The sequence below is a fragment of the Cyprinus carpio genome, chromosome A7, assembly GCF_018340385.1.
Source record: "Cyprinus carpio isolate SPL01 chromosome A7, ASM1834038v1, whole genome shotgun sequence".
NCBI classification, from domain to species: domain Eukaryota; kingdom Metazoa; phylum Chordata; class Actinopteri; order Cypriniformes; family Cyprinidae; genus Cyprinus; species Cyprinus carpio.
This window is the reverse complement of record NC_056578.1, coordinates 26,426,563-26,450,504: the sequence shown is the minus strand read 5'-3', so window position 1 is coordinate 26,450,504 and position 23,942 is coordinate 26,426,563. Positions and strand designations below refer to the sequence as shown.

The window sequence follows — 23,942 nt, the reverse complement described above, 5'->3', positions numbered from 1 at the left end:
AATCCACTATGAATTGCTCTTTATGAACCTTCCATATTTTGGGTGACTATCAATGGAGGGACAGGAATCTCAGATTTAAATTACAAATATCTGTAATTATTTCAAATATGAACTCTTATGGGTTTGGAATGACGTGTGCAAGTATGACAGAATTATTTTCTTTTTGTATGAATTATCCCTTTGAAGCACTGTGCTTAACATTGGCAATAAAATGTGTATCGTAGGGTGACTATGACATAAAACCATTATATTTGCCTTTTGCTACATTTAAATATGTCAAGGTAAGGAACATATACAGTACAGACCAAAAGTTTGGAAACATTACTATTTTTAATGTTTTTGAAAGACGTTTCTTCTGCTAATCAAGCCTGCATTTATTTGATCAAAAATACAGAAAAAACAGTAATATTGTGAAATATTATTACAACTTAAAATAATAGTTTTCTATTTGAATATACTTTAAAAAAAATAATTTATCCCTGTGATGCAAAGCTGAATTTTCAGCATCATTACTCCAGCCTTCAGTGTCACATGTAACATCCAGTCCATCACATGATCATTTAGAAATCATTCTAATATTCTGATTTATTATGAGTGTTGGAAAAAGTTCTGCTGTCTAATATATTTGATGAATAAAAGGTTAAAAAGAACTGCAACAGCACATCCTTGCTGAATAAAAGTATTGATTTTATTTAAAAAAAAAAAAAAGAAAAAAAAATTACTGACGCCAAATTACTGACCAGTAGTGTATATTGTTATTACAAAATATTTATATTTTTAAAACATAGCTTCTTTTTTTTTTTTTTTTTTTACTTTTTATTCATCAAAGTATCCTAAAAAAGTATCACATGTTCTGAAAAAATATTAAGCAGCAGAACTGTTTGCCAACTTTGATAATGAATCATCATATTAGAATGATTTCTAAAGGATCATGTGATAATGATCCTAAAAATTCAGCTTTGCATCACAGAAATAAATGATAATTTAAAGTATAATAAATTTAAAAACAATTATTTTAAATTGTAATAATATATCACAATATTACATTTTTTTTCTGTATTTTTGCTCAAATAAATGCAGGCTTGATGAGCAGAAGAAACTTCTTTCAAAAACATTAAAAATAGTAATGTCCCAAACTTTTGGTCTGTACTGTATATGTGCCTCATAATCTGTAAAGATTAGACTGAAATTATTAAGGATAAATATACAGATGCAGTGTTTTCATGGTTGCACTTTATTTTACAGTACGTGTACTTACATGTACTTATAGTGTACTTACAATGTATTTATATAAGAAAGTTCTGGTAATACAAGGTAACTACATGGGGTAGGGTTAGGTTTAGGGGTAGGTTCAGGGTTAGTACCTAGTTATTACATAGTTATTGTAATTACTATAATAAGTACATAGTATGTACATGAGGAACAGGACTGTAAAATAAAGTGCTACTGTTTTCATAGTACAATGAACTCAATCTAAATGGAAAAATGTATTTTTCATGATATGACCTCATTGAAAATTTTTTTCATTGACCTCATGTCATTGTTTTTTTCATTGACCTCATGTCATTGTTTTTTCATTGACCTCATGTCACTGCATAAGTAAAAAAAAAAAAAAAAAAAAAAAAAAATATATATATATATATATATATATATATATATATATATATATATATATATATATATATATATATATATATATATATATATATATTTTTTTCAAACTAAGTGACATTTATTTTAAAGACCGATGGCACAAACTCAACAAAAAAGGTTCAAAATTATAAAACAGTGGAATATGACCATGCTTCTTGATAAAACACACCAGCTGGAACTCTGCTAGGACATGCAAAGTTTAAAGTAAACTTAAACCTTCACAATTTTGCAGTTTATAATTCAGTCAATGCCAAATAGTAGAGAGGGGGTACTGCGGACCACACCACTAACTACTGGACAAGGTTAACTGATAGAAGCAGTAGGGTTATACAAGGACTGGCTTTTCACCAGCATTATTCCCTGACCTCCCAAACATAAAGCTGAATGCACTACAGGGTTAGTTCCTCTCGATTTTTTCAAAAATTATGTCATTATGCCACACAGAAACTACAAACAAAAGCATGAAGAGTTTTAAACATTTTGTGAACCCCATGAAGTTAGACCACTGACCGTAGCTGGCACGCAGGTGGGGGTTGCGCAGGCGGCTGTCTTTGCGCAGACTGCCCACAATGATGGTGACACAGGAGAGGAAGAGCACCAGGCCGATGACGATGCCAGCCACCACCAGAGGGGACACCAGAAGGCTGGCTTCATTACCCCCTTCTTGGCAGTCTGGGTGCTCATGAGCATGACTGCTCTGGTTTGAGCTCACTGTATGGAGGAGAGGATAGATGTGTGGAGGTCAACAGAATGATAAAGACAGAAAGATGGCATGAGTGAAAGAAAAGAAGGGAAATAGGAGACAAAGATGAGACGGATGGTCAGTTTTTAAAGCACTTTCAATAAATTTGCAGTAGCAAGTGTTATATAATACACAACAGAGACATTTTCGTCTTTCCCACACAGACAGGGAGATCATACTGGTGTGGGATTATGTCAGTTTCTATATAATAACTCTGCTCTGAGACACAATCACACTCGCACACCTACCTCTCTGAGGACCGCAGATCAGGAACGCTCCCCAGACTTTCATCCCTCAGTGGATTAGATTCTCAAGTCTGCAGTGTTTAAATTTTAATCCTGACCCGTTTGAATTTTTAAATATGCGGGGAGGGAGACTTTCATGTCACATTGTGTGGAGAGAAGCCCAACTCCAGCCATTAGCTCCTTTCTGACTTCTTTCACCCTTTCCATAGGACCAGAGAGAAACTGAAATAAGCCACACACACTCACACATATACTCACATAGGCTACAAAGATACAGACAGATTCAATAAAGCCTATTTGGAAAGGTAATGATATTAACACTCATATATATATATAACATTGTTGTTTATTTACTTAGCATTGAGTCTCTCCAACTAGGTGACAAGGTAGCATTAAATCACCATTCAACAGACAAGGCCACCACCGCACTGCTGTCTATTGGACTGCAGAAAGATACTAACTTTTCAATCTGCTACGTTACTGACTGTACTGACAAACTATTGACTACTGGCAAAAAATTTCATATCGATGGCATATTCGCCGATACAGGGTAAACGCACCTATTAAGCTCATGTATCCATTAAGCACACTTCCATATTTGAGCTCAGATTATAAAAAGAAAAAATAATTTATTATCATACTTTATGTCTTAACAAACTGATGTGTTTGTTACTACACACCTCCTGTAATTTCAAGTCAATCAGATCATTGCACACTGAGACATGAATCTCCATGTGTTCACACTGACTGGTGTCCATTTTGAAAGCTGTCTGAAAAATTTAACCAAAAGAAGAGCCCTTTAAATGTGCTTTTTCTTTTTTTTCTTTTTTTTTTAGATATTTAAGCTTTTATTTTGCGTAAGTTTCACTATCTATTGTAAAATTAAGAGATTAATGTTTAGACTTTTGCATATTATAACATGGAACTTGGATGTGGGAAATAATTACATTAGATCCAAAAGACAACACAGCAACACAGCGCAGATGCTACAGAACACAGTTAGCTGACTAGCTGTGTAAGACTGTGTGCTACGCTAATACGTTATAATGACACTTCATTATGACACATATGAACTGATCAAATTGAATGCCTTGTTGCTTGATTTTAGTATTGTTTTTTTATTTTATTTTTTGTGATTGACTTTGTACCTTCAAAAAAATTAGTTTTCAATTATTCTTTAAAAAGGTTGTTTAAAATAAATCAGATTTTTTTAATAAAACATGATGTGAGCTTAATGAGAACAGGGTTGTGGTTAAAGGGTACAAACTTTAAGCAGACTTTTTGCATTTAATACAGTATATATATACCTTAATTGATATGCTTTTGTTATTTAAAAAAAAAATCTATATATATATATATATATATATATATATATATATATATATATATATATATATATATATATATATTTGTGTGAGAGATTAATCTTTATTTTAACATAACTTTTTGTACTGAAACCAGTATCTTGGGCACTAAAAATGTCTCAGTGTAGATTTTGGTGAGCTTAATAGGTACGTTTACCCTATCGGTCAGGCCGATATATATATATATATATATATACTGATTATATATATATATATATTATTTTTCGATTAAATATATTATTGTTATTTCTTTTTTTTATATTGCACTCAGAAAGTATCAGCTGTGCTGTGAAGCACACATTTGGCAAACAAACTGAGGTGCTAAATGTTGGTCTGTTGTTATCAAGCTTTGAAGGTGGAATACAGCAACACTCTGCTGTTAAAATATCTCAATGCTCCTGTGATTTAGAAATGTGCTGTGAGAAACCCGGTCGTGTAACAGACTCCATCAATCATTATCAGTTCACAAACCTCACAATTAATTAAGCAAAGAAATACAGAAATTAAGTAGTGCTGTCAGTCAAGTAGACATTAAAATGCTAATTCAAAAATACACAATTAGAAAACTGCACAGTCCTTAAAAAAGTTTGGGGTCAGTAAGATTATATAAATGAATTCATATATAAATACATTTATTCAGCAAGGTTGCACAAAATTGATCAAAATTGACAGTAAAAACATTTGTAATGTTGCAAAATATTTCTATTTCAAATAAATGCTGTTCTTTTGAACTCTCTGTTCATCAAATAATCAAAATTTCACAACAATATTATGCAATTTTCAACAAATGCTTGAGCATCAAATCAGCGTATTAGAATGATGTCTGAAGGATCATGTGACACTGAAGACCGGAGTAATGATTCTGAAAATTCAGCTTTGCCATAAGAGGAATAAATTACATTTTAAAATATATTAAAATAGAAAACAGTTATTTTAAATTGTAAAAATATTTCACAATATTACTGTTTTTATTTATTTTTTATTTTTTTTTTTTACTTTGTGTAATACGTGGGTGGTCAGTGCTGGGGTTGGCAGTGAGGTCTCTAAAGACCACATGGTTGCATCTCATCTACAGCAGCATGGCATCCTCCAGGCATCCAGATGGAGTATGCTAACATGTCTGCTGTGCCCTCTCACTCAAAATGTGCGGCATTATGAGTCGAATGCATTTGGGAGATCAGTTCACTCCGGTCAGAATGAATTCAGTGTAAGTGTGTGGCTTATGTAAGTTGTCATGTCCTTTTGCTGTCCTTCCCTCTAGCCCTTGCAATCCTTGTCCTGACTAAGAGAAGAAAAAAAAAAAAAAAACACATGGTTTTATGCTGAAGGTCATGGCAGACCAACATACAACTCTATTGCATAACCACAACAACTTATGCTTTTTCTGCCCTTTCTTAGCCTCTCCTTCACACACACACACACACACACACAACGAAAACAACATACACACTTTCACACTTTTCTTCTTATCTCCTTTCTCTTGTCATGCCTTCCACTGGGAACACTCCAATACTGTGCCACATATTTCTAAAACTGCAGCCCACATTTTGTGTTCAACATTAGGCACTTTCTCACTCTCCCTTTTTCAGTTGTACACTGACAAAATAATACTCTTAAACTGTATTGTATCTTTGCCTTTTTGTTGTAAAAAATATCTAAACATTCTTAAAACTTTTTTTTTTTATTTACTTAGAACTTACATTCTCTGAAAACAAGTCTTAAAAGTGTCAGTTGTTGATAACCAAACAGCTGACTGTAACCATTGACTTCCATAGTATTTTTTCCCATACTACGAAAGTCAATAGCTAGTCAACTGTTTGGTTCAACATTCTTCAAAATATCTTATTTTGCACTCAACAGAAGAAAAAAAAACCCTTAGAGGTTTGGAAAAACATGAGGCTGAGTATAAAAGATGACAGAATTGTAATTCTTTGGGTGATTTATCCCTTTAATCTTTGGGTGAGCTGTACCTAAACTCAAGTCTACTGAAACTAAACTAAAAAGGGCTTGTTCTAAAATTATTTGATTCTGATTTCAGAAACATATTTACATCCCTATGGCAAAGCTTCTGTGCATTAATCTATATGGAAATGAACTCAAACACCAAACTGCAACTATAAACTGCTCAAATAATCCAGTATTATATGTGATTCTTCATTGCAAAAGACAAAAGTCTCTTCCAGCATGATAGCAATGTGTTCAGCATTCTATGCAAGGCAACAATATGCTCATTGCCGAAACTCTACTTGGACCTACGCTCCAGCTACTCAGCACCACTCTGCACAAGTGGGCAGTGTGAATAACCTGTTCATATGGACACAGAAATAAATACACACTGCTTATGTGCAGCTTTGCAGTGCAGTGTGAAAAATGTGAAGGGTCAAAGAGGGGGTTGAAAATGTTTATACTGATCAGGCATCACGTTAGGGTAAGATGAGGTTGCTAGGAAGCAAGAAAGCAGAATGTATACACAGTTAAACAAGCATTTGAGCTTAGAAATAAGTCTTACTTTTGATTCTCAATTTATACTAGTTGAGGCAACCATGACAACAGGTTCAAGACTCATTTAAGGTCGGTCAGCAGCAGACAATGTTAAAGTTTAGTTTATACTCTCAACTTCTTCATAGTGTGATTACTGTACAGCACACATAAATAAACAGCACTTGCAACTGCATTTACAGAAACACAAACACTTCATTTAGATCTCAGCAACGAGGATGACACGTGTATGAAGAGAAGGTTACTCCTACCCACACATCCAGCAGCACACAAGACACACACTCACAAATACACAGAGAGGCTTCTAGGAAGCTGATTCTAACAAACACAAGTCCTGATTTGTTTCACTGAATATTTAATAACTTCCAAGAAGAGCACAAATAGTTCAATGAATCAAATGTGATGATTCTAATAATTTCCTGATTATTTTCTCACAACCACAGCTCAAAATTAGAGTGAAAAATATACAGTACATACAGTGGGGTTCAGCAGTTTGATCTTTTTTTCTATTTAAACCTGTAAATAAACAATGTTTTAGAATTACAAAATAAAGGAAATTATAATGTATAATTAATAAGAGCATTGTACATGCATAAAGCATTGTGTTATTGCTTAGTTATACCTGAATTACATACACTTGCAGGAAGAATAACCAATACGGCTCCCTATGTCACAGAGTTGAGTGCAAAACCAAGTAAGACACCGCAGTCCTGTATATGTAATGATACTGTTTTGGTGCAAAAATACAGGCAGCAAGTAAAGCAGCAGAAACCGTCAGGATGTCTTGGTCAAAACATCTGTAAATATCACTGTGATGATTTGGCCCTCTAAGAGTACATGTATTTGTCACAATACGGCTTCCTGCAATGATGTGAGGCGACAGGGATTTTAGAGACTAAAAATGACACAGAGACAGAAGTTAGCAAACTGAGGGAGAAATTTTGAATGGTGCACTATAAGTAAAGACATATAAAATGTTCTTTTGAACATTCTATCCATCAAAGAATCCTAATTTAAAAAATCTTGGTTTCCAATATATTACTATATTAAGCAGTACAAATGTTACACTGAAGACTGCTGCTGAAAATTCAGCTTTGCCATCACAGGAATAAATTACAGGAAAAAAAAAAAAAAACATTTTTAAATGTATTAAAATGGGGAAAAATATATATATAATATTTCACAATATTACTTTTTTGAACAAATGTAATGCTGGTGACTCCAAATTTTTCAAACAGTATGTATACCTATAAAAACGTCTAATGGTTAAAAGACTGAAGCGTAAACCAGAGGCAGCAAACACCTGTGAAATGCCATGTACATATGGACAAGTACACTTATAAATGTGCTTCACACCTACAAGACAAACTTGCCTCATACAAGCTTCTCCTGAGCCTCATGAGAAATGCCATCTGTCAGAGTTGTTAAAAGTTGACATAACCTTTTACTCGTATCCACTTCTGGGTCCTGGGAGATCCAGCTGGGAAGGACGTGACAGATAGTGCAAGCCTTGGCACATCCTTCAATCTCTCCAGTTGACCCAGATAACACAGACCATGAGCTGCACTGATTGAAAAAGCCTAAGGTTTTCTTAAACGATCAAGAAATGTGAAAAATAAATAAATAAACAAATTAAATAATTATAAATAATTATATCTCACTTTTGCACTCTAACCAATTAATTTCAGCTAGCTTGGGTAGTAATGCTATTTATTACTGTCACATTTAGCGGAAACATAGTATAGAATTAGTTTTATATAATTATATAATTATATATAATCAAGCTTTTAAGGAAAAGAAATGACAAGAGAGGAGTTTCACAATGTCTTTCTAACATCACAGATCTTCTGTTTTCAAATCTGTGATGCACAGCAGGCAAAGGCCTGATGAGATAAGACACAGGAAAGAGCCCTTGGTGACAAGGTCACAGGACGGACAGTTGTGATGTCAAGAGCACACAATCCATTCTCATAAAGCTGGAGAAGACTGCTCCAATGAACAGCTATTGATCCAGGCTTTTGGTTTTTGTTTTCTTTTAAATCAAGAGGACTTTCATGCGTTGAAGCCTCAGTGCTTTCTTATTTCCAGCAAACCGTTTAAAATGAGACACAAAGCACTTGCACTTAAATAATCAAATATTAAAATGATAAAAAATTATTTACTTTAACTGTGGATATTACTGTTGTAATTAATATTTGGAACGATGATTACCATTGCGCTTATAAAGTGCACTGAAACAACCAACAGAGAAAGAAAAGAACAACAAATCAAATCAAACAATAATAAAATAATAATAATAATAATAAAATTGCAAAAATGCACCCAATTATGTCACAATGAAATAATGAAGCTAAAATTAGAAGCAAGTGAGGCAAATAAATGCAACAGCTGCTATAGTCTCTTGTGCATATTAATTCCTTTTTGCTCTGTATATGTCTGAATAAATCTCACTAATAATAGTTTGTTATTTTCCCAAAAGAAGTCTAACCTCTAACCCCAACTCTTCAGAGGCCTTTGGGACATCTGCAGAAGCTGCAGTGCTGAACTGTCACTCTGCTTAATTCAGGACGTCACAGTGTTGATTTAGCAGTGGCAGTGCAGCTTCCGAATATTGAGCAAACGTCAGCTCTGATCCAAGATCAGCACCGTGGAAAGCATTAAGCAGTCATGTCAAATGAGCCACTGAGCGAGGGGAAGCAAGCAAAAACTTCCTCTTGCCTCATGCCAAGGGCAAGTCTGGGCATAGCAGAGACTAGAGAGAAGCAAGGAACAGTTAACTGCAAAATGAAAATCTGTTCATATTTTCACCATTCAAAATCTGTATGATCCTTTTAAGACTCTATAGTCATTTACGCTTAATGACACACATAAACCAGTGGGATTCGGACTTAACGATGGCAAACCTGGTGCTAAAAGTGGGGCTGATTTGTGAGATGCAGTTGAGGGAAAAATTCTCCCATCATAAAGCGATCGTATTTTTCAAGAATACTAATAATACATTTTAGCTCATTAATAAACTTACTGACCTCATGTCATTCTAATCTTGTATACCTTTTGCATAACATTTTCTGACCCTATACACCCCCCCCCCCCCCCCCCGCCCCCCCCCCCCCTACCTTTTGCACACCCCCCCCCCCCCCCCCCCCCCCCCCCCCCCCCCTTTCCCATATCACCACCTCATGTCATTCTAATCTTGTATACCTTTTGCATAACATTTTCTGACCCTATAATAAAATTCAATGTTCTTTCCCATATCACCTTTTGTGATTCAGATGAAAAAGTCATACAGGTTTAGAATGATATGAGGTTGAGTAAATGATGTCAGAATATTAATTTTGGGTAAACTATCCCTTTAAGCTTAACGGACATGATGTGGATATGTTGGGAAACAAAATTTTTTCCAAAGTTCTCTTGCATAAAAATAACAGCATACAGGTTTGGAACAGCACAAAGGTGAGAAAATTACAGTCTTTTTTTTTTTTTTTTTTTTTTTCTTGTGAATTATTCCTTAAATGGTTACCAAAACTTGAACACAAATAAATCCAATGTACACTGTGATTTACAAACCAGCTTCTGTTATTCCAACACTGAAAAAAAAATGAAAAAAAAATGGTAACCTAAAATGATACCTTCTAAACTGTTTTTAGTCAAGTAAAAATATTACTTAACATCACTGAACCAATATAAATAAATAAATAAATAAATAAATAAATAATCTTTAAGGTAACAACTGCAGGTTACCACTTTTTACAATGGAAACTGTCCTCCTCCAAAAAAACAATCACCTAGGTTATATGTGCAAGCAGCTTATTTTAAAGTATAGATATAGTAACCTATAGTTACATTTTAATTTAACCACCCTCTAAACCGTAAAAAATAATGGCAGTGTCGTATTGCGTGTGCAGTAATGAAATTATGTATGACTGTCGTTACCAATCAAAATGGGTGTTCCTTTAAATGCAGTGTTGTGACTATTTACGTTCCCTTACATATCTATTTTTCCTATTTCAAATTTGTAAAATTTACATTTATGCATTTGGCAGTCACTTTGGAGAGCAATTTACAGTGCATCCAAGGTATATACTGTAGTTATATACTGTAGGTATATCAGTATATGTGTTCATTTGGATCGAACCCATAATAGTTGAGCTACTACAGTGCAATGCTCTACCACTCAAGCTACACAAACACTAAATAATATAAAATATGACACAATATATTAATATGAACATTTCTGTGGCATAGCCTGTTTCCAGTAGGGGTGCTAATTTAGTAAACACTCCTATGGGTCATATTTCAGGGAAGTGACAAACAACCTATATGGTTATATAAACACTATTACAAAAAGGAAAAAAATAATTTAAAAAAAAAAAAATAATTTTCTAAAAATAACATAATTCAATGAATTCAATGTAATGAAATGTGTTTATGCGGTTTAATAAGGTTAAAAAAACATTATTTTCCACATACTGTACATTATTGTTGCTCCTCTATGCCCCGCCTTTCTAAAACGTGTCGATTTTTTCAAAGCTCATCTGTCTGAAAAGGGAGGTGTGCTCTGAATGGCCAACTATCCAGTGCATTGTGATTGGCCGAATACCTCAAGCATGTGATGGACATGTTATGCCCCTTACAATACGGTGATGCCGTCTCCCGGAGCGCCGAGACAAAAAACATTAAAACCCATTATAAACGAGGCATTTGTTGCATTCAGTGAGGAAATAATTATGGATTTTAATGACTTATACTGTTTTTTTTTTTACGTGTTGCGTTGCATCGCGCTGCTTAAACATAAAACCATGTCTGAAATAGTCCTCCATAAAATGCGCTGCACACATCTGAATATTTGGGTTGAATTGTCTTAACTTTTATAAAGAATATCTATTTGGGTTTGAGACTTTAGTCTTTACAACATTAGGGATCTTATTTATTAACGAACAGCTTGTAACACTCCAAAGAGAAAGGAAAACTTGAAATCGCATCATATGACCTCTTTAAAATTCAATGCGATGTTGTGTTTATAGTATTTGTACATGGTATTTGCATCCTAACACACATATAATTCATATTCAACAGCACCTGGCAAAACCTCATATAACCAACATTAATGTTTCATAATCTTTTGATCTATGTTCATAACACTGCTGTATTTCCTCTAAACTGTGTGCACACCCACACAATGGTTTGGATGAGCTGTTCTAGCACAGCTGGCGTAATGCATTCATAATATTTCCCCTGCAGGGCCTTTAATGTGAGTGTGATTGTGTGTGTGTGCGTGGCTTAGCAGAAGAGTCAGCGGTGATCCTGCAGGCCTGTAACGGATGCTGGGTGTTTGCTCTGTGACGGATGGGGATAATGGATCTGATTGTGGCAATGATGTTTGCTCACGTCCGCAGCCTGTGCTGAAGGCGGTCTCTGGGAACACTGTGTCACTGTCGGGCCCCGTTTGATGAGGTTTGTTACTGGGCAGTCTGTCTGTCAGCACGCTGGGCTCACTCTAACCACCCCAAATCGACCGAACAGAACCGTGGGCTTCATCAGCTCAAGGTCAGTCTGTACCCAGCGCCATCTGACTCAGACTGGACAACAGCTGCTGACTGGAGAGCAAGAAGCAGAGGGGCAGCGAATACACACACATACAATACTGCAAAACATGAATCACACTGACACAATGCATGAATGCATCAAGGTAAAAATAAGTAGGAGGAGACTGGGGAATAGCTGCAACACTTGTGTCTAACTGTTAACATCTCTAGGAGTTTTGGTCATACATCTGTCAAACTTTAAAAGCAGACTTCAGAAGAAATTATGTTAAATACAAGGAGTTCCAATACCAAAATTAGGTTAACATGTAACAATAGGTCTTTTCAAGCTGCACTTAACCCCTGGTTATCGTCATTCTAAACCCTGCTTTTAACCCTAGGTATGTCATGGCAGGTCAAGCTCGAAGACAAGGAGAGGCAAAGTGGATCTAATTCACACAATGCTATCTCACAACCAATTCGTACGTATTTTACCAGGTGGCTAATTCGTACGAATTTGTACGACCTCACTCATACAATTTTGTATGATTTGTAGGGTGGCCATATGCGCCGTTCATACGGGATTTAATATTGCCTAAAATATCCAGGTTTTGGCTGTTTGCACTGTGCAGGTTGATCATTGTGTGACATTCATGAGAGCTATAGAGAGCAGAGCAGATGATCCTTATGCTTTCGAATTGCTCTCGCACCTACTTTGGTGTCTTTTTTGATCAGTGTGCAGCGATGCTTCAAGTCAAATGAACAAACAAACAATATTTGCATCGCTTTGATCGTTCCCTGTAGATCTCACCTCCTCACGCGCAGCCCCAGGATTTGTCGATTATGTACAATACCTGCATGTTTTTAGTCAAACTGCTTTTAGGCAATATTAAAATCCTGGCCAGGACGTGTCCCGTATGAACGGCGCATATGGCCACCCAAACAATTTTTCTAGACCCCAGTGACAGGTAGGTTTAGGGGTGGGGTTAAGTGTAGGTCATTCATTACAAATTCATACAAATTGTGCAACTCATAAAATACGTACAATTTAGCACAAATCATATGAATTTGTACCAAGTGAGTTTGAATAGCCACCTCGGAAAATATGTACGAATTGCCATGAGATCGGGCTGAATTGCAGCACTATTACATTTATTCAACAAAATCAAAAGACAATAAAACACAGGAGAAAAACAAACATTGTTTTATTCTTACCTTCCTAATCCAAAAAGCCCATTCAGAAAACACTTTAATACAGTCGCCAATATATAATACAATATATAATACAAAGATGCACAGTGCTAGAGCCTTCATGTGAACAAATCGAGTGCTGTGTTCATCGAATTAATGACACTGACACAGCAAATACGCAAATAAAAATATTAGCCCAGGTTTAGGAATGTACAGTGTGAAATGTCAGTTTATGAATTCCCCGGATTAACTGTAAACCCCATGCAAATTAGAAGCAGTGCGAGACGTGAAACAAAACAACCCAGAATTCCTGTTATCCAGGATGGAGAATGACCCAGTGTTAATGATTTTAAGTTAATAAGGTCGAACAACAAACATAAGAACAACATGCGTGTTTGCTGATATTGTTAAGTTTGGGATCAGTAAGGTTTTTATCATTAATATTTTTGCAAGAAGTCTCTTATGCTCACCAAGTCTGCATTTATTTGATCATAAAAACAGTAAACAGTGAATAACAGTAAAATTGTGAAATATTACTACAATTTAAAATAACTATTTTCTATTGCAATGTGTTTAAAAATTTATTATATTCCTAAGATGGCAAAAAATTTGATTTTTAGCAGCAGTCACATTTTGTGTGATGATATATATATATATATATATATATATATATATATATATATATATATATATTATATATATATATATATATATATATATATAACAAAATGCATGTTATACATTTTAAATAATACATTTTGATTTAGCTTCTCAACTTTAGCTTTCAGGTTTTAAAGTTCAGGTTGCATTTTTATGAAAAATTTTGTATTTTTTAACACATATTTTCATGCCACTAATGAAAAATGTAACACTGTTGTTACATAAAATATACATGAAACTGCAAGTGACACCAGAAACAAAGTGGTTACAGTATGTACACTAATGACAACATGACTTCCAATTATATCCCATTTTCTGTGTTCATAAGCATCATTATACCTAATATTACAGTCATCCCATCTATCCTATGCATGATATTCAATTCCTCAATACTATCAAAGACCAGTCTAAAGCATTGCTTTTGGTTTGCACATCTAGTCCAAAGGAGGAACAAGAATGCAGCATGCTACAGTGAGTTTTTCTAATGGAGATTAAGAGCCATTGATTTCTGGTATAATGGAGGAGAAAGAGCTTGCTGTACAGTACACAGTGAAGCCTGTAGTGAATTGGATGTGGGTCAAAGAAATTCTGCATATCTAGGTCATACCGAATAGTACTGAGGCTTAAGCCTTCTCTCATTCTGGCTCACCTATTAATAAAGCCCATAGGGGAGACACAGATTACAATTCTGCCTGTGACGCTCTATATTCACAAATCACAATCTCATTATTTAGCAAGACAACAAAGCTCAACTGTGCAGTGAGGAGGTAAATCATAGGGAATAGCTATTATATACTCTGACTACTACAAGTATTTTTTTTATTATGTTTTTTTTTTTTCATCTGATGCTGATGAGTGCTGAAATAAACATATGTATGCAGTTCTGCTCTGGAACTTAAAGTCGCCATGAAACAGAAGTAGTGATTGTCTTTTTTTTCTCTACCGTGATGTCTATCCGAGTGAAACGGCATCTGAAATGAGAGGGTGGGACTTGATTTTGTCCTTCAGGAATTGATTGGTTCGTTGGAAGTTGGGGCGTTGCTAACAAAATGGAGGCAGATCTGAATGCCAGTTTGCAGTTAGTTGTGAGGGGATTTCTCTCCACTGGATTCAACACTGACACCCTAGCATGAAGATTTTTTTTTATTTATTGAGGAAGACGACGACGAGGATGATCAATGGCACAAAACATACCTAACAGCGTGCGAGAGAGAGGGGGAAAGAGAGAGACTGCTTGAACGACTGGGCGTGTCCTCCATCAGTTTAAGTCATATTCATAAAAAATAGTTTGCGATGTTCTAAGAGTAATGTTGTGGTAATATCCTAATATCCTTTCAATTTTTAAGGGTAGTGTACTCCCCCATGGATTGCGTCAGCACTGGTCAATGCATTGATTTCTATAAAGTGAAGCATCAGCTTCAGGTTTTCCCCTGTTGTTTATCCCAGCGTTTACCCTCATGTCACTAGCTCTGCCCTTGAGCCATAGCTTTTGACCGGAAGAGAACATGGGTCGTTTTGAGGGGGAGGGGAGGTTAACGTTTTTGATTAAAGATTACTAGGGCACATGAATTAAAAAATAAATAAATAATAAAGTTCAAGGATAAATTATTTATAATAAACACTACAGTATTCCATTGAAAAATACAAATTTTCAGTTTTGATTTCATGGTGACTTTAAAGGGATAGTTCACTACAAAACAAAAATTATGTCCATTAAAGAAAGAAAGAAAGAAAAAGAAAGAAATGCAGGTTTAGAATGACATGTAGGTGAGTAAGTGACAGAGGTGGAAAGAGTACAAAAATATTCTACTCAAGTAAAAGTACCATTACATTAATGAAATTTTACTTAAGTACAAGTAAAAGTACCAGTCTAAAAATCTGCTCATTTAAAATTTACTCAGAGTAAAAGTTACTTAGTTACATTTTAACAGTGGGAGGGAGCCATTAGTGGGACAGGCCAAGGGTGTCAAACTCAGTTCCTGGAGGGCCACAGTCCTGCACAGTTTAGATATAACCCTAATTAAACACACCTGATCCAGCTAATTTAACCATTTAGGCTTATTTGAAAACTACATGATATGTGTGCTGGAGCAGGGTTAGAACTAAACTCTGCAGTGCTACGGCCCTCCAGGAACTGAGTTTGACAGCCCTGGTATAGGCCTATTAATCTCAAACTAGTCGTTTTTAATTAAAGGAATCAGTTATTTAGAATAATAAGACATTTGGGCTGTTACCAGGCAAATCAGTATCAACAAACTCATCTTTTCAATGCATAGGAAACGCAGAAGCTTCATCGGAAGTGGCACTTAGATGTATTTACACACTGTTTAGTGCAGGACAGAATGCATTTAACCTGCAGTTACAAATGCATGAATAATGTTTTGATTTACAAGACATAAAATGTTGAATACTCATTTGAAATAAGAAATTAATTATAAAAAAAAAAAGATACTTTAAATGTGAAATTAAAATGGCCAGTATGTGTCAGCAAGTCACTGTTAATAAGTGAATCATTGCGATTGAACCGAATCATTTTAACGGTTGATTCATTCAGGAACAAAACACTGTCATGTTGCTCAGAGACGCAAAACTGTGCTTTGGTGGCTGTGTTTGGAATTATTTTTTGTTGTATATAAATAGAGCAAAAACAGGCAATATGGTGTCTAAAACGCAAGTCTCTTAATTAACTAGTTTACTGACCTGTTGTAAAAAAAAAAAAGAAATATATATATATATATATAGCTAATATATATATATATATATATATATATATATATATATATATATAAATAATATATATGTGTGTGTGTGTGTGTGTGATTATGATGGTTTTTAGAGGAAAAGACGGCATTCTTTGTGTGATTTTGATTTACTATATGAAATGATATAAATATGTACATTTTCTGCCCCTATATCTTAAATTTTGTGATCATTCTAAATGCATTTCAACAGACTGAATCACACAGTGAAAGAACGCACTATAAATGCGCGCGCACATCATTAAAACAACAATTATGATATTATCGCATACTATATATATCGTACACTCCGCACCACTGTCTTTTTGGCTAATTTGTGCAAAACCTCTTGCTAAAATGTCAAAGCTTCATTTTAACCACCAATGCAACGATGCAGTTATTTAGCTTACCTCTATGCTTGCGAAGGGTTGATGTCTTGTCGAGATTTTATAAGCTGCTAGTTTGGTCTCCCTATGAAAGCACAGCTTACACTGCACAATAAAGCATGAATATGGCCAGGGGTTCCCTTCATTTCCTTCGAGTTCAACTTCAGATTATGATGGGGTTTCGTTTTCAGCGGCGTCTGCACTACTAACGTCTGTTTTGTGCGTCTGCATCTTTCTTGTGATTTTAGCGCCAGTTTGCCCTGCTGCCCATTATTTACTGACGTAGTTTTCCAGGGAGCGATTTTTTTTTTTTTTTTTTTTTACTCAGTAATTAATGTGTTTTAAAAATGTAGCGAGGTAAAATACTTCAAACAAAATATACTTAAGTAAAAGTGAAATTACGGATTTAAAAAATTACTTAAAAAAGTAGAAGTACACAAAAAAAGCTACTCAATACAGTAACGCGAGTAAATGTAATTCGTTACTTTCCACCTCTGGTAAGTGATGACAATTTTTTTCATTTTTGGGTGACGTATCCCTTTGACATTAGTAAAAATTTCAGCAGCCAGTTGGCACAATTGTACAAGATAATTTTAGCTAAATTTAAGATTAATTTGCAACTAGCTGGATTATCTTAATATCTGTTCTACAAGAGATGTTCAACAGCAAAAAAAAAAAAAAAAAAAAAATGTATATATAGATAGATAGATAGATAGATAGATAGATATCCATCCATCCATCTATCTATCTATCTGTCTATATATATATATATATATATATATATATATATATATATTTTTTTTTTTTTTTTTAATAATACTGTGCCAGCCAACCCGGCCTATCTTTCTGTGACAAAACATCTAGTCATTGGGGGAAACGCTGCAGATTTTTACAACTGTTGGCATAAAACTTCCTTTGGTTAACAGCTAACTCTGAAAAGCAGGACAGAATGAGGTTGTAATATATCCTCTGGAGAGATGCATTTTAAATGTAGGTATAATAAAGGGAGTGACATCAATGGCAACAAAATGAACCATATCCTGCCATAAAAAGTATCCCAAATGTAAATTTACATTTAATCATTTAGCAGATGCTTTTATCCAAAGCGACTTACAAATGAGGACAAGCCTTAAGCTTGACATTAAGCCACACATTTGGTTTTTGTGTGCTTGAAGTATGTATATATTTATGAGATCTTGTTTATCAATCTACAGTTGAAAAATATGTTAAAGTTCCCCTATTATGCTATTTTTAAGGATCATATTATTGTTTTGGGAGTCTCCTACAATAGGTTTATATGCATTCATGGTCAAAAAAAAAATGCTTTTGTTTTCTCAAAATATGCATTTAAAGGCACAATACGTAAGATTTTTTATTAAAATATCCAAAAACCAATAGAACAGTGTTATATATTTTGCTGACTTGTGTACTTATATTATCCCAAATGTTTAGAAGAATGTTTAAATCTAGTGAAGTGAAAATAAAATAAATATACTTTCACAGCGTCTTCTCGATACAAGCAAGCTACAGTGTTTGTGGGCGGGTCAAGTTGTTTGCAGCCGGCCAACTTAGAACATAGATGTGCATTATGCAAATGTACAACCCTGTGACATGTAGCTATCACGGGAGTGGGATTCTAATTACTGACGACTCGTTTAGGCTGTTCAGAGTCGATTCTTTCTTTTGGGAGACAATAACTTTATTTATCATGCACTTTCGGCTTTACAACTTTGCAGATCGTTTACATTCACATACAGCTACACACTGCATGAAAGGCAATATTCAAAATGGCATAATGGGGCACATTAAGCCACATGTGCAAAATGTTACGGTCTAATCTTTAAAGTGAAGTGAGTACTTTCAGCACCACTAGCATCACCAAACAGAAATGGTTTCCTGAACACCCCCTCATCCTTTCTATCATTGGTCAAACAAACCAACCAATGTTTAGAAACAGTTGAACATTTGACATTATGAAATAATTAAACATTTAATGTTAATGTTTTTAAACATTATACATTAAACATTTAAATTAAGTTAACATTCATAATTACATCACCTTTAATAGCTGCATATACATGAAGAACAACATAATAAATTAATCATTGATAGAGGGGAAAATTATTACTTTATCTAAAATAGAGACTGCTGTAGTTTCCTCCAGCTATTGCACTGCAGTATGAATATAATTTAGTGATTTTTGCATAGCCAGTGTGTATGAGACAAAGACAGCTTCCTCAGTCTGCTATATTGTCATGGGAGCTGTCAGAAGGATTTGGTAAATAGAGAGAGAGTACAGCAAGTCATTGTCAAAATCTTCCTGCTTGACTGTCTAAGCCAAGAAGGCTTTGAATGAGAGTGCAACTATCTGCTTTCATGTTTACTGCTGCTGAATCTTATAATGAATCTGTGAGATGTTTGTAAAACCACAACCCCTCAAAATATCAGAAGACGCAAAGAACAGTGCTGCTAAACACCATAGGGCTCCTATTCTAAACATCCAACAAGTAGTTAACAGTAGTATAAAATCTCTCATTTTTGCTATGTTTACAATAGCATACTTCCATATGACTCTGCTGTATGCAGAATGTATACTGTATTCTGCATGAATGAAATACCTGGTTGTATGCCAAACTACACAGTAAAATGTGTATTTCTTTCACAAGTGATGGTACAATAAAATACAATAATAATATTTTGTAATATTTTAGTATTTGTTGCTTACAATAAATAAAATAATAAATGCATTATTATTGTTGTTATTAAGAATATGATTAATGTTAAATATTATTAATAGAATTATTATTATTCTTATATATTCATTCTATTTATTTTCAATTTATATTTAGTTTTTAATTATTATCTGCCCAAACACCCAAACTTTAAGAGATATGACATTTTTACACACATACTTATTTTGCATTACATATTTAGAGGAATCAGTCTGGTTTACTATCCTTGTGGGGACTCTTCAAAGTTTTTATACTGTACAAACCGTATATTCTATCGCCCTACACCAACCCTACACCTAAACCTTCCACTCACACAAAACTTTCTGTGTTTTTAGATTCTCATAAATAAATAAATAAATAAATAAATAAATAAATAAATAAATATAATTATTTATGATCTATAAGTTTCTATCCCTATGAGGACCTGGATTTAGTCAAGGCCACACCAGGATAGAAAAACATCTACCTACACACACACACACACACACACACACACACTGGTTTCCATGTTTTTATGGGGACATTCCATAGGCGTAATTTTTTTTATACTGTACAAATGGTGTTTACTATCCCCTTACCCTAACCCTACCCATAAATCTACAAAAAAAAGGCTCTTCCAATAAGATACAGTTGCCAGAGAGCCTAAAAAAATCCTGAACTTCTCAACTCAAGTTGAAAATTTGTGTTCAAATAAGGGTGAATGACAGGGGTTGATATTCAAAAAAAGAAAAAGAAAAAGTGGTTTCCTTGATTCTCATCTCTAAGACAGTTTTCTCTCATGGAAGAGCAACCATTCAAAGACATCATTCCCATGTCATTCAACCCAGGTTAAAGGGCACAGTGGCGATAAACCTGGGTGCTTTGGATACCTTATATCCCAAGGGGATTAACGCCAGAGATCCGTATTATCTAGACCTCAAGGGTTTTAGTGGGTCAGGGGAAGCAATAGCAGGACCCATTTCCACAGGATTTGGCAGCTATGATCCCACTCTCGCTTTTATGGCTGGCAGGCTGAGCCCATGGGATGAGGCACTGGCCTCGTGGCTTAATCTGGTTTAAGTGGTACCCATGAACCACTTCTGCATGGCTCACTCAGTCAACAAGAATCCACCCATCTCCCTGTTCAAACCCAAATATAGATCACTCAGAAAATACAGACAAAGATTCTCACTTTAGGATAATAATACGGACTGCCAGACACAGATTGAAAGCACTTCAGGCTGGAACTGCAGCTATTACTGAGATGCTACTGAAAGAGCACAACTACAAATGGGGCATCTTACTTTATTTTTGCCCCTTTTTGTACAGTCCATTAAATGTATATGAAAATCTCTGATATTTAAAATTACATGAACAATTATAAAAAGCACATTTAACTTAGGCATAGGGATATGCCAGTCACAAATTTTCCTGTTGCGATTAATTGCTAATGTTTTTATCATGGTATATGGTATTATCACGGTATTGAAATTTAGTTTAAAAAAGTGGTCATAATGCATTATAACAGGTTAATAAACTTTTTTTCATATAACAAAAATAACTGAACATTTAAATACAATAAAGCAATACAAAAAATATATTTAAAGTTAAAAGTTTTACACAGATTAAAGTGCAACAGAACTATAAAGACCCGTAGGTATCACTTTACAATAACCGTTAATGCATTAATGTTCACAATGAGCAATAGCTACATTTGCTACAGCAGTTATTAATCGTTGTTAAAAAATGCAAGTCTTGTATAAGTTCATTAAAGAAGAGAATGTTGTTTGCTGGTTTTACAGCTGCAAAGAAGACAATAATACAAAACTGGTTTACTCCTCACATGTGTGCAAAAACATTTTGGATTCACAGCCTCCTTAAAAACAGTGACTTGTGAACATACAACGGCACGAATGAACCCGGCTAAACCCAGTACTATTGATGCAGGGCAATGTTTTTCTACTAAAATCTTGGATAATATAAAGGAATGATTATAAATTATTTAAATTATTATTATTATTTTTTTGAATGTTTGTTGGATGTTTTGTTGAATCAAAAATAAAAAAAAAGTTAATCACAAAAAAATACAAGTCTTAGTTCATGTTAGCTAATTAAATAACATATTTGCAACTTTTGATTTTAACAACATGTTATTTAATATTGGAATACCTAAGATGAATGAATGTTCAGAAGAATTTGTCTTTGGCAGTTCATGTTAACTAATGAATTAACTAATGTTAACTAATGAAGCCCTAATGTAAACTGTGAATGAACAATAAAGAATCAAAACACTTTCAAACAATATCTTGGGCATGTTGTAGTCCAGATTAAAATGAAAAAAAAAAAAAAAAAAAAAAAAAAAAAAAAAAATAGTATTTGGCACTGTGATGAACACCATAGCGAATACACAAATCTGAATGGCTATTTAAAATTATTTAAATATGTTTTAGAAAGTAGCGCAGCTGCTTTATTTATGGGGTTTCCAGGGTAAGGGCTGCATTTTCTGCAGTTTAGCGCCATCTGCTGTCAGAGAGTGAATGTGCTTTCATTCAGCGAGTCTCTCACACGTTCCCCCACGTGCTTCTCATGCGTGCTTGTTTACATCAGAGCTCTTTCAAGCAGCATTCAACAGTGTTGTGCATTTTGACCAGTTGATGGGAATAGTATTTTTAAAATGCATTTCAAATTCTGAATAATTTGTAATATATAATTATCACTGTATTTAGAAGTGCCCACGATAACAATATCGTGCATATTCATTACCGTGATACTGTATATTGCATTACAGAATACCGGCACATGTCTACTTAGGGATGTACCGTAGGGCTGCACAATTAATCGAATTTCTAATCGCGATTACAATTATGGATACCACAATTACGTAATCGTTCAAAGCGGCAATTAATCGTTCAAAGTCCATTTGTTTTTCTGCATGCTTAAGGTGCATTTTTTTTCTTTCTACATGTTATCTTAAGGGTTTTTCCCATTATTTTAATTTTAGTTCTGGTATAGCATTATAATACCATTCATATTTTTACTTTTTTATAATTTAAAGAAGAAACCAAATCCAATGTGTAAAGTTGACATTTGAGGCCTAATACTATATAAAAATATAAAAATTTGGCACGCAGTTGCATCAAACAATGGTATAAACATCATTAAATGTAAATTGTGATAATCGTAATTAATAATCGCAATTACAGTTTCAAGGTAATAATCGACAATTATGATTTTTGTCATAATCGTGCAGCCCTAATGTACCGTATATAATGACTACCAATACCAGACTAAAGCAGAGTTTTACATTATCTCTATTAGTCTGATTAATCCAATATTGAAAACAGAATACTATAATATAATGGCTTTTTTCATATATTTCTACACAGCCCAGCATATGACATGTAGGACTAGATTAGGGCTGGGCGATATATATGAAAAAATTATATCTCGATATTGTAAAGTTTTTTACGATAGTCAATATATATCTTGATATGTTTGCATTTTGCTTTTAAATATAAAAAAAAATAAAAACATTATATTCTTTTGCCCCCATTAAAAAAAAACAAAAAACAATTTAGATAGAACAGCTATTGTTACAAAGTAAATACAAAATGTGTAGTGCAAATTTAAGCTGTAAAAAAAAAAAAAAAATCTAGACCAAGTGATCACTTACTGCTTTTTATTAAATGAACACATGTATATGTTACTGAAGTAGTGCAAAACAAGTACAGAAAGTGCATTCTGTCAACTTTAGTTTAGTGAATGCAATTCAGAATCTAAACTGTGCAACTGGGGGAAATAATTAAAGTATTTTTTTTTTTTTTTACAAGTTTTTAGCTAAGAACACGAGTCTGTCAACTGTCTCTGGAGAAGCTCTGTGGCATGAAACTATTTTCCCACTGGCACTAAAAACCCTCTTAGATGGAGAGCTAGTTGCTGAAGCACATACTGTAGGTATTTCTTATATAAAAAAAAAAAAAAAAAAAAAAAAAAAAAAAATTATATATATATTATATATATATATATATATATATATATATATATATATATATATATATATATATATATATATATATATATATATACATAAATTAATATCAAAGACTTCTGCACTCTCTCTGTCTATATTATGAAAACTGGTAAAACGAATGAAAAATATTATAACAGTGAAATTCCTAATAGTGTAATTCCAAATTGACATAGCATATGTTTCTCTATTCACACAACAGCG

The 23,942-nt window shown here is 34.0% G+C and overlaps 1 protein-coding gene across 2 annotated transcripts in view; it reads right to left on the bottom strand.

Moving 5' to 3' along the window:
- The window catches only part of LOC109092588 (protein BEAN1-like), a 51,667-nt gene that overhangs the window by 14,409 nt on the left and 13,316 nt on the right, over positions 1 to 23,942 (bottom strand). Inside the window, exons 4-5 of one of the 2 annotated variants that reach the window (XM_042760603.1) lie at positions 2,644 to 2,839; positions 2,164 to 2,364 (exon numbers count right to left, since the gene is read on the bottom strand). In XM_042760603.1, the coding sequence (XP_042616537.1) occupies positions 2,164 to 2,364; positions 2,644 to 2,686 (244 nt within the window). In that variant the 5' untranslated portion in view covers positions 2,687 to 2,839. The remainder of the gene's footprint in view (positions 1 to 2,163; positions 2,365 to 2,643; positions 2,840 to 23,942) is intronic. The other variant, XM_042760601.1, reaches the window with a different exon arrangement.